The sequence below is a fragment of the Lissotriton vulgaris genome, chromosome 2_1 (genome assembly GCF_964263255.1).
Source record: "Lissotriton vulgaris chromosome 2_1, aLisVul1.2, whole genome shotgun sequence".
Taxonomy (NCBI): Eukaryota; Metazoa; Chordata; class Amphibia; order Caudata; family Salamandridae; genus Lissotriton; species Lissotriton vulgaris.
In genome coordinates, this window is record NC_141687.1 from 583,194,942 (window position 1) to 583,207,653 (window position 12,712).

Below are 12,712 nucleotides of genomic sequence, written 5' to 3' on the forward strand. Positions count from 1 at the left end.
GTTCCTGGGGAGCTAGAGTAAGGGTCAGAGACCGACATGACAAAGAGTAGCCTCCAAGACCCATGTGTACCTTTGTTTCTTGTTGTTGCCTTCATGATCCCTGAGATTAGGGGGGCCCAGGAGTACCAAACTGCACTCCAGTGGTAGCAACTGGTACCCACGGTAGTCCATGCCTACTTGCCCCTCTCTATCAACACAGTCTTCAAAAGAGCTTTAGCTATGTCTGTTTCCTAGCATCTGGCGATATGGTCTACCAGCACACTCTTTCTGTTTATCCCAAGATAGAACATCCTGCTGCAGGAAACCTCAAGTCGTTTTCTTGTAATATCATAAGGTACAATTCCAATAAGGACACATTTTAAGCAAGCCAATCCATGCCAATCACTCTGTACACACTGGCAGCCAGGCCTTGCTCATGCAGTCCATCCAAAAAATCTCCTATTGCCAGGAAAAATATGCAATTCCCTGTAAACATGAGGCAATGTGTAGTGCTGGCACCTACGACAACCAAGAGAAGCATGCATATTTAATCCTCATAATTATGACAGTTGGGCTGCAAATAGTCATGGCTCTCACCTGGCTAATCAGCCTGCAGGGATTGACTCTACTCAGGGGACAACGATAAAGATCATGTTTTATCAAGCTCAAGTTTAAAGATATCAGGCTCTAATGGTACACTTTGGTATCTGCAGTCAAATGTCCCTCATTCCTTGTTCTAGTAAGTATGAAGATGATGCAGATGAGGTGTTTCACAAGATACTGAAAAGATTGAATTGTCTAAGATATTTTGAAAGATTTAATTCTCTTTTCTGCAGCTTTCGCCAGGCTCTGATGAGGACGAATGCCACGAAACGCCTGGCAGGGATAACCTGGGTCGTATCCAGTTTAGCGTGGGATACAACTTCCAGGAGTCCACATTGACGGTCAAGATCCTGAAAGGCCAGGAGCTGCCCGCCAAAGACTTCAGTGGCACTAGTGACCCATTTGTTAAGATCTATTTACTGCCAGACAAGAAGAACAAGCTGGAGACCAAGGTGAAACGCAAGAACCTGAATCCGCACTGGAACGAGACCTTCCTCTTCGAAGGTGAGTGCATCATGACACTTTGGGCACAGCGAACATGCTTGGAACTGCTAGCATTGACGGATACTTGTGATGATGAGTGTGCCAGACTGGCAGCTGTTCCTGCAGAGGTTGGAGGTCCACCTGAAGGAACAGCTGAGAGTGCTTGGTCTCCACTACATTTTGAGGTATATTTCTCCAATGATAGCAGGGTGGTGCCCTAAGCTGTTCGATTCATGTGAAAGGCAGTGAGGGTACTAAGAGCCTTAAACATGGCTAAAGGTAAGCATTCCGGGAAATGGTATTGCCCTTGAGCTAATGTGGCAATATCACCCGACAAGATTAAACCAAGAGTAGGGAGAATTAAATCGTGACTGGAGAAAGAGTAACGGTAGGCCACCAATAACAAGTATATATTTCATAAACGTTCCTTCCTCTTAAAGGGTAACTAATAGCAAATTAAGCCAGGGACAGCCTCAAAAAGGGGAGGGGGTGTAGAACTAAAAAAAGACACATGAATGAATATGGACCATTTGGATAAAGTTAATCAAGGATATCTAAATTCAGATTGCATCCAGCAACTGAGCAACACCAGGAATTATGCTGGGGGACCTGAAAGCTGAATGAAGAACTGTCAGTATTTGGAAAAACAGAAAGTAAGGGCATTATCATCCAAAGCACATAAATGTGGCTGTTGCTAGTAAGTGCAATGCCTTCTCCCAGTAAGTGATCTATTTTCACAAAAGGCACTAAAACGTGAATTTGGTCTTACAAGGGATGAAGGGCAAACTCAGACTTGAATAGTGTTTTGGGAATGTGCGGTATTAAACTCTGGTGGTAATTCTCAGGGTCAGGGTAGCAGTCCATTGTGAACCCCTCTGTTCCCTGGCTGAAGTTGGTGGTGGTGATCCTCGAGGAAGACTTAGTTTGTCACTGAGATGGACGACTAGGTGCAGAGACTCGGAGAAAAAGCAGAACGCCCCGGTGTTTGAATCCTATGGGAATTACACCAGGACTAGGTCAGGGAATATGTAGGAGGCTTTTCTTGCATAAGTCGTAAGACTGGACACAGGCCTGTATTCTCGAGACGCCACCTGTGATATGAAACGAGGTGTCCTTTGTGCTTTATCTGCAGGTTTTCCATACGAGAAGGTGGTACAACGGGTGCTCTACCTTCAAGTTCTGGACTATGACCGGTTCAGCCGCAATGATCCCATTGGGGAGGTGAACATCCCCTTGAACAAGGTGGACTTGGGGCAGACACAGACCTTCTGGAAGGAACTGAAGCCGTGCAGCGATGGAAGCGTAAGTCCCTCCCCCCGGATGGTGCGACTCAGATCCCTGTAACTGGGGTCCTGGGCAATGCCTGGATTGCCATCAGCGAGGGGCTCCTGCAGGGAAGAGGTATGGCACTGCAGCTAGGGCGACTGACTCTGGAATCTGGGGATCACGGTTCGATCCCCCGGCACCGGCGGCAGATTAGCCCAGCACCATGTGACTCTGGGCAATAGCTTGCTTAATCTTCCTGACGGCCCCCATCGCCTAGAGACCCTTACGGGTGATTGTGCGCTTTACAAATGTCGATGTTTGGAAGTGGTGTTCAAGGGGCTCTCCCACGTTACAATACGCAGTAGATCTAGGCATTTATCATGATCTATCACTGCCCACAAGTAGCCACCTTCTGCCGCTCAGCCACATAAGTGTCATCGGGACACCCTACTCTTTATGCATCTAGTTACCCCAGTACCCAGTTTCACAGAGACAGCCCACCTTGTTGCTACGATTTCATACACTTTACCAAGCTTCCATTTTGACCTCGATTCTTTGTCTGTTTTTGATGCACAATATCCCCCATCTTGTGTCAATGTTTTGATTTCCATTAGTTAGATATCACTTTACACCGTCCCGTGCCTGTCTTGTGACCACCGTCCCAGCTGTCTACTGGCTGGCAGGTTCCATCCTGTGTCTGCTCCTCTTAGGTTTCCTCAAGGATGGCTGTGGTTTCAGTCCTGGGTTTTTGGTCGAGCTGTTCTTATACCTTCCCCTAGATCTTGTAGTTGCTCCACTGCTGAATGTCCATCTTTGTTCTCTGCAGGGGAGCCGGGGAGAGCTGCTCTTGTCTCTGTGCTACAACCCGTCCGGCAACTCCATCATTGTAAACATCATCAAAGCACGAAACTTGAAAGCCATGGACATCGGAGGGACGTCAGGTATGAAAGGGGAACTTCAGGGCCAGAGACATTTCCGAGACTCTGAGGTGGAGGGGAGAAAACATCTGTATCAAGCTTCATTAAGGGCAAGAGGTTGCCAGCAACCTTTGCTCAGGTCATGGGATGAGAGACATATGGGTTCAAAGTATGGTTGGGCCGGTTGTGCACCCTCACGCCACATACAAACAATTTCGCTCTGCCACTCTCGATATCACTCTTTCTAAGGCCTCTCTCTTTCCTCCTCCTTCCCTTTTTTCCCTTTTCTTGTCTTTTCCACTTCTAAGGCCCCATGTTCTGGGCACTTCTGCTTCTTCACCCCCAGGGTCTGTCCGTCGCTCATGGTGGGTTGCATGGAGTCTGTGGGCAGCCATCCAAAGGAGCTTTCTCTGTGGTGCTCACTCACACTGCGGAGGAGGTTTCAGTCAGTACTCTGACCAGGAAAGCACTATGCCCTACCTGAGGGAGTGTCCCTGCGGGCCTCATACCAGAGAAGAGCTCACCAGGACTAGGCATCATGGCGTCCTACTTGTGGGGGCTGTTTCTGTCTTTCGTGCTGGAGGCAGACGGTTCAGTCCAGACTCTAGCTCAGACATCAGACATCAGTACACAGGTCTCTGGCTTGGAAGGACTGGCCTCCTACCTGTTGGGGGGTTCTCTTTCACTCTCATGCTGTAGAGGAGGGTTCAGTTGGGTCTCTGGCAAGGACATATCTGTGCCCTAGCTGAGTTAGCTGTCCCTGTAGCCCTCCTGGTCCTGGAGGGTTCAGTCAAGTTTCTGTCTTGGAGTGCATTGTGAACTTCCTAATGATGCTGTCTTTTGGTTCTCTCTCCACCCCAGACCCTTACGTCAAGGTGTGGCTGATGCACAAGGACAAGCGTGTAGAGAAGAAGAAAACAGTGGTCATGAAACGCTGCTTAAACCCTGTCTTCAATGAGTCCTTCATCTTTGACATCCCCACGGAGCGGCTGCGGGAGACCACAATCATCATCACCGTGATGGACAAGGACAGGCTCAGCCGGAACGACGTCATTGGCAAGGTGAGCTCAGACCAGATGGAACCCCATCTACTAATCAACACCAAGTATATTAAAGAGAATGTTGTTTAAAATCTGCAACTTTAGAGGCTATTTTTATATTAAAATAGCAAATGTCCTCTGTGAAACATGCTGTATGTCCTAACACAAGCCAGACCCCTGTCCCTAAAACACAGGCTTCCTCAAGGGAGGAGTTAAAGCGCCAAGACGCCCTAGGGCATTCGTGCCCTCTACACATTTTTTAATCAAATCATTAAAGCGCCACAAAACCCTGAGAGAATGTGAGTCCATCAGCCAAAAAACTCTAACTCTTGAAAGACACTGCTCATGGTTACTGTGAAAGGTAAAATGAGGTTATTTTTGAAAGCAAAAAGAGTTTTTTAACACACACTTCATAAAAACAACAAGGTCAGAAGCGGATAATGTAAACAAAGGGAGTTAAATGAACAGCTTATTCCAATAACAGTCTTTACTAGGGTGACAAACTGGTATGGGTGCAAATTCAGGACAGTGAGTGTAAAAATTCAGGACAAAGGGTCAAAATTCAGAACAAAAATTCAGGGCAGGAGGTAAAAATTCAGGACTAAAGGTCAGTTTTTACAGACACATCAGAGAAGGTTGTGCAATAGTATATAAGTAAATAAATAGACAACTACTAAAGTACAAGTGAAAATAAGTTTATATTAGGTTGAGACAATTGTGCACTTCACGGTTTGCCAGTATGCGTGCAGCTTTTAGCAAATGTGCAGGTCTTTTTGTGGTAACAAAACCACCCCTTCCATTCCAGCTCCCAGAGAAAAAGCCTCATGCCCGGTCCGGCCAGTCTGGCCTTGATACCACCCTCCAATAGCGCCCCTCATCTTCACATCGACCCTCTCTCATGTGTATTTAATTTCTTCTATAGTGCTACTCGTCCCACGTATATGGGGCAGAGTGTTGGAGTGCGTTACAACACACACATATTATATAGAGAATCACGCCTATAAATGTGAAAGTCAATGTATAGGAAATGTTGCTTAAGAAAATGGGGCTTACAATGTGTAATCATACTTTCATCCATCATTCAGTATTTCACCATTCATTCTGTCCTTTCATCTGTGTGTCCATCCATGTCCATTTTCATCCATTTACAAACCTACCCATCTTGTATCCTTCCATCCATCATTTGACTCATCCATCCCTCAATCCACCCTTTTACTCATTCATCATCCATCCACCTTTTCACCCTATCCATCCTAACACTCATCCATCTACTCTTCCACCCATCCATCCATTCACTCATCCATCCAACCATTTACCTATCCAGCCATCCTTTCACTTACTCATTCATCCATCCAGTCACTCATCCTTCCACCCATTCACCCGTTCAGTCATTCATTTACCCATCCCCTTTCTCTTTCAATTCCCTTTTCACGTAGCCATCCATCCTTCCATCCATCCACCCACCCATCCATCTGCTCATCCACTCATGAATCCATCCATTGAACCTATCATTCATCCATCCTTTCACTCATCCATCCATCCTTTCTCTCATCCATCCACGCTTTCACTCCTTCACTCATCTATCCATCCTTTTGTCCATCTACCCGCCCTTTCATTCACTCATCCAGCCTTACATCCACCCTTTCACTCATCCACCTATCCGTTCACCCTTTCACTTATCAATTCATAAATCAACCCTTTCACTTATAAATTCATCAATCCATTCGTCATTTCACTCATCCATCCAACCATTCACTTGCCCGTCATCCACCTTTTCACTCATCCATCCATCCATCATCTATCCAGCCATCCATCCACCCATCCCTTCGCTTCTTTACTCACTCACCATTTCACATTAGTTATGAGACCCTTCAAGAACTTCAACCTCCCTGTAGTTCCTAAAGCAAGGGGTGGGGTTCACTATGCCCCTGCACATAGGCAATCTAAAAAAGTGGAAGGTATGAGTCATGCATGATGCACAGTGCCTGGACGTGGGGCGACTGTGACATGGTGTTGTTTCCAGAGCTTTAAGTGGGATGTAAAAACTAGGAGGGGTCTCTCCAAAAGGGTGTTTAATGTAATAAAATGTGTGGCTTAAAACACATAAGCTAAAAATCTGTGTTTAATATAATGTGCCGCCAGACTGGTATTTTCGTTGATTCTGTCATTGCATCCAGATATATAATACAACAAGTAACTTTACACTTAGAACAAGTAACTTTACACCTACAACAAGCCAGAACAATTGGCTTTGTCAATGGTTGTTAGTTGAATAAAATAAAAAATGAAAAAGCAGCAACCATTGCTGCTACATTAGAACTATAATCCCTTCCTTTGAACTTCTTTCACCTCCTTCCTTTGGTTGACTGGAATCTCACCAGCAGCAGCATGGGCATTTTTGCACTTCCATGGCACAGAATGCCCTGCCCTGGATGAGGCTGGAGGAGGCCACCACATGCTGTGCCAGCCCAGACTGACCCATTGTAATTCTGTATGTGGCAATCATCAGCCGCATACAGAATGACAATGGGCAGGTGGGGCTGCGCTTGTGCTCAGAGGAGTGCGCGCGGGCCCCATCAGGGCGCTGAGGTCTTTTGCAGGGGAACATCTCTGTTCCCCTGCAATGCCTAAAATTACGGACAAAAGGCGTCCGTAAAAAGGATCCTCAGGACAACGGACATGAGGTCCAATTTACGGACTGTCTGTGAAATTTACGGACGGTTGGTCACCCTAGTCTTTACCGATATACTTTACAGTGAGGTTTCCAGTGGCTCATCTTTGCTGCTGTGAAGACTAGGATGGTGCAGAAGACAGGAATGTATTTTGTATGAGTCCATAGGGTGGTGGATTGTTGGCAATTTACGAGTCCTAAAAGCCTTTTTTGAGTGTTAGGAGGTATATATAGGGTACATCCTTCTCTGTTGCCACCAGGTCACACTGTTGTTTGGTTGCGTGTCTGTGTGGGTTTGTTGGCTGACTTTGTTTGTCACCCTTGGTCACTTTGTATTGGTAACTATTTACATAAGATCTATTTATACTCCAGTAAATGAAAGCCCATGAAGAACAGAGCACTTGAGAAATTTCAGCTTACTTCTTGAACATATGACTCTTCTGGGAGCTTTTTATTATTTATGTGCCTGTCGTTTTGACTCTTACTTAAGTGGACCAAATCTAATAGTGTGTCAAGTTGAATTTCGTTTTTACTGTACTTTGCATGCACACTTTTTTTTAGTCAGAAACATCAATTTTACCAGATCACTCTATTCAGAGAATCAGAAAAGACATATTGTCATAAACCTACAACTATGAGGTTGACAATTTCAGTACAAAAATTGTAATTCGGGTAATTACCGATTAGAGGACTAACTGATCATTGCCTTAAGAACCATCACAACTTCAAAATATTTCTTTCTCACAATGATTCTGTTTCTATACTGTGCATAAGCATAGCAGACTGTAGCATAATAGGCTTTCACAAGATAACACATGTTTTCCATAGCTATATGGGTGTTTTATACAGATTTATGCCAGTTTTATATAGTTCTAATACCGAATACTAATTTAATAATTTAGAAAAATCCAAATGTATAAAACAATACAAACGTGTGCAAAAGTGAAGACATGCGGAAGTGGTTCCCATTCACAGAATGTGCACAACAGAGGAAAGCCTAACTCATACCGTGTATATTTAAACAGACTATGCCCTATGGATAAGAATGATCAGAGTGATTACTTTTTACTTAGACACACTGCAAACTGTCTCTGGGTTCATTCATGGCAATATTGATTGGTATGCGATTAAAGGGTATCTGTTAGATTGTCTTCAGTAGAAGAGAATACGCTTCCGCACTCAGCTCCTGACTGGCTTTCGGTGCATCAGGCACATTGTGGACAGGAGCAAGTGCTCACGAAAAACACCATGAAAAGGCCCTCCACCTATTGCGAGTAGTACAAAGGTGTTTCCGGGCTCTTTAAAAAGTTTAGAAGCCTTTAGATGCTCTCATCGCCCATTTCATCCTCCACATCCCCACTTGAGCAATATCAACACTTTTGTGCTCCTAATGACACCACACGCCACGGCGTGGCTTGTAAACCTTGACAACATTACATGAAGCAAAATCACAGAGCTTTTGAAATTGACGGCCTGATATAACTTTGGATTGGATTCTGGTAGGACCACAAAAAAGGGGTATAAAATCCCTGCGATAAGTGTACAACTGATAGATGACTTCCAGCCCTCATATACGCGTATGGATGCTAGGCACAAAGATCAATGCCGGGCCGCTGCTCATGCTGGCATCTAAAGGACACATCTGCCCTTCTGGAATGGCTAGGTCAGGGCTTTGCTGGTCCTTGCAGGTCACCTGGTGCACCAAGCCTCCGCATCTCCACACTCTTGGGTGCGAGAGACTCGGAGCAAGCCTCATCCGACAGCCGAGAGCAGCTGGAGTATCTGGGCTGTGACGTCGGCATCAGTAGGCGATGTCCTTGCACACCTCTCTCTCTGGAGGTTTGTGCTGACGTAGCCCTAAATGAGCAGGAGCTGGTTATCGACCCTACAAGAATAGAAAGCGTCACATTAGACCAATTGCACGACCTCCCTAAAAGCACTGTAAACTACATACAATGGAAAACATTTACGAATTTGCACCATTTGGACTGCTCAGATCAGCCACTGCCAGTTTAGTAAGAGTTCAGCGTCTTCAGCAAAATCAAGACAACAGACCTTTCTTTGCTTGCACCCATCAGCCATGGATCAGCCTGCCCCTGAGCCTCTAATTAGGTCTGCAACTAAGATACACCGTAGTGTCAGTGCCAAGAGTTGTCAGGATTTAAGAACACTTAAAATACACAACATTTGCATAGATTTGAGAGGGCCATCTGTCCAAGATGCAGACTCATTGCACTGTATTCTCAGAAAAATATTGACACTCTGAAGGGAGAAACAGTTTAATGCACTCCTGTTGGCAATTCCACACAGTGATTCATAGTGAAGCCAGAGGAAGCAATTTGGCTTTCAGTCGTAGCTATCAGTCACACTTAGGAGAACTCAGCATGAACCACTAGTCCCATGATGAGTCAGAGAGGTTCTTGAGCCTCTTTGAAAGTCATCAGAGATGGTAAAAGAACGTTTTATTTTCAACGAATAAATTACTTAGCACCAGTACACATAAGAAGAGATAGAATTCTCGCAACTGTAATTGACGGATGGTAAGCATTTTTGACAATTTCAATATTCAGTACTTTTGATTAATGCATTACTTTGGAGCTCATTATATGGTTTCCCCTTTTACCGTATCCAGCCAAGGCCCTCGAAAAAGATACCTCACAGACCACCTTGCCAACCAGCAGCTCGACGCCACTCAAACGGATTTCAGGTCAAACCATAGTACAGACAGCCCATATCCCAGCAACAAATAACAGCTGAATGATTCTCAACAGAGGAGAAAGAGCAGCCCTCATCCTACTCGGCCCCTCTACAGTATTCAACAGAGTCTCCTATCTCATCCTGATCAGACGACATTACGAGGTGGGTATCAAAGTACCCACCCTCTAATGTAACTGTATGCGTGTCTGACCAGAAGAACAAAAACAGTCAACATACCACTGTACTTCCCATAAGCCTTGAAACTCTTTTGTGGAATCCCACAGGATTCCTTGCTTAGCCTGGCTTTCTTCAATGTCTAAATGGCGATGGTGCAGACATCACCCATGCACACAACATTCACGTATGCCGATGACTAACAACTGATATTGTCCCTCCCTGACAAAACACTCAGCACCAGAATGACTCCAACTCTTGCATCACCGAAGAGGCTACCTAGATGAAGTCCATCTGCCTCAAACGTAACATGGACTAGACTGAAATGCTGAACTTCAGAAGCGATGCCTCAAAGTAAGACTCAGCCTGGTAGCTTACAGACCTTGATCCTACTCCCATCCCCAAAACGCAAGCAAGAAACCTTGGAATCAACAGTGACAGCAAGCTGGACAAGCCCACCAATCAACACCGTGCTGTGAATGAGGGCTGCTGTTTCTCCTCTGTTGAGAATCATCCTGATGTCATCTGTTGCTGGGATGAGGGCTGTCGCTTTACTGTGGGTTGATCTGTAACCTGTTTGAGGGGCGTCGAGCTGGTGGGAGACAAGTTGGTCGACGAGGTATCTGTTGGTGGCTTTTTCGGGGGCTTTGGCTGGATATGGTAAGAGGGGGATCGAACAGCAGTTCTTGACTTTGACTGGGTCTGTTGAGGGCTACTTCAGGAGAACATTGATTACTTCATGCTTCCAGATTTCTGGGAAAGTAGCTGCGTTGACGGAGGTTTTGAGGAAGGGAGTGACAGCTTTGCTGATGGGGTTGAGCCTTTCTCAAAGGCATGGTGGGGCAAGGGTTTGACTAGGCTCTGGAGTGGATGGTCTTCATGATTGCTTTGGTTTACTCTATGGTGATTGAGTTTCATGTTATCAGGGTGTCACCTTTTTCTGATACCTGGAGACTTGTTGCAGGGTTAAAGGGGTATGGTTGGGGGTCAAAGTTGGTGTATATGGCTGCGATTTTGTTGCAGAAGAAGTCTGGGAGATCCTTGCACAGTTCTTTGGGTGATGTTGCTGGTGTAGTCACGATGATTTTAAAGTGCCTTTGCTGCTATTGAAACTGTTGTTGATGCATTAAGCTAGGGTCATCCTTTTGGCTTCCCAGATTTGCCGGTGGTACCATCTCTGCAGATTCTTCATGGTTTGTTCTCCACCCCAATTTTAATTACTTGCAGTGCAGTTTGATCATTATGAGTTCTTCTGTGTACCAGCTGTCCTGCATTTGCATTCTTACATATTGGCTTCTTTTCTGATGGGCAGGGTATCGGCACAGGCATTGATCCAGTCGTTAAAGTTGTTGATGTCGCTGGACAGGTGACCTGCGTGCTCTAGTTGGATTTTGTGGGTGATGGAAGCCCAATCCGTCTCTGATGTATTGTTCCAGTGTCAGCGGTCAGGGCCTGGCATGGTTGTTCTTCTGTGGAGGGGAATAGCAATTGAGGAGCTGATGATCGCCTGGTTGGTTCATGTGACAGAAGTGGGTGTGTTGATTATGATGCTATTGAATGAGGTAAAAACAGGGTTCAGGATGTGTCTGGTAGAGTGGGTGGGCCTGAGATGTGTTGGATGAGTCCAATATTTCAGATGATTGGATTGGGGTCGGTCAGGTCTTCTAGGTGAAAGTTTAGGTCTTCTACGCAAAAGTTAAGGTCTTCTACGCAAATGTAGGCACTTGGGTGAATAATTAGTGGGCCAACAAAGTCCAGACGTTGCTAGTGAAGTTGGTTCATGGTCCTGGAGAGTGGTTCACCAGGGTTCCTCCCGGGTGAGGTTGACTGTAATTTGCAGTTTGAAGTGGAGGTGTTCCATGTAGTCTGTTCCGGTTTCAGTGTTGGTGGTGCAGCTGATGGTGTTCTTGAAAATGATAGCAATTCCTCTTCCAGCCCTGTGTTGGCACCCTGGTTAAGATGTGGGTCCAAATATGCAAAACTCTTGTGCTGACATTTTTGGGTGCAGGAAAAGTATATTCCCTTTATTCAAATCAATACGCTATTGTTATCTTGACCAACATTTGTGGCAGCATCTAGCCAAGCCATTAATCAGAGTCTGATAGATCTGGCAGTACTAGAAGAACTGGTCTGACATGTCTGTTTTTGGGGCCTATTGTGGCAGTTTGTTTGCTGGTTTGTGGTCTGGTGGGCTGGTTTTAATGACAAACATTGCAGCTAATTAGATAGAGGATCAAAAAAGAGTGGCCACACAAAAAAGGCTTAAATTCAGAGTTATTGACCCAATTAGAATTGCAAGAGATTTACATGCGTAAATAGCCTAAAACACCTGGGTTTACCAGCATGAGTCATTTTACAGATTTGACTTTTTCCTGCTCTCCAAAGAATTTCTGAATGCTTTTTCAAAAATAGATATAGCATCCACACATTCGTCGCACCCTGCTGTTTTAACACTTGAATTTAATTGACCACTTACTTAAGAACAATTATTAGAGATGTATATATATTAAAAATTCCATACCAGAACTTCTCTCTCAAGCTAGAGCCTCAACTCATATATTCTCTGTATGGGACTCGCTCAAGTCATACCTTAAAGGGAGTTTAGCTCAGTTTTCCCAAACGAAGGGAAAACAATAATGGGCCAAACAAGATGAACTATAAAATAAGATTACAAACTCACAAATGTTGCTGGAGAATGAGAGAGATCCAATGATGCAAAATATTTATGTTTCAAAATAACAAGAGTCCCATGCCAATTTTAACCAACGGTCTAATGAAAATTCATCCCAGAGGTTCATACTGCAACAGGAAAACTGTCTGAACAATGAAAAAAAGAGAGGAAAAATGCTTGCCTGGAAAACTAAGGTCCAAATTGCTAAAGA

The 12,712-nt window shown here is 44.9% G+C and overlaps 1 protein-coding gene across 4 annotated transcripts in view; it reads left to right on the plus strand.

Moving 5' to 3' along the window:
* The window catches only part of SYT7 (synaptotagmin 7), an 856,873-nt gene that overhangs the window by 768,878 nt on the left and 75,283 nt on the right, over positions 1-12,712 (plus strand). For all 4 annotated transcript variants that reach the window (XM_086955594.1, XM_086955595.1, XM_086955596.1 and 1 more), the window contains 4 exons: positions 816-1,086; positions 2,198-2,367; positions 3,158-3,272; positions 4,110-4,309. In XM_086955594.1, coding sequence (XP_086811720.1) covers positions 816-1,086; positions 2,198-2,367; positions 3,158-3,272; positions 4,110-4,309 — 756 coding nt within the window. The remainder of the gene's footprint in view (positions 1-815; positions 1,087-2,197; positions 2,368-3,157; positions 3,273-4,109; positions 4,310-12,712) is intronic.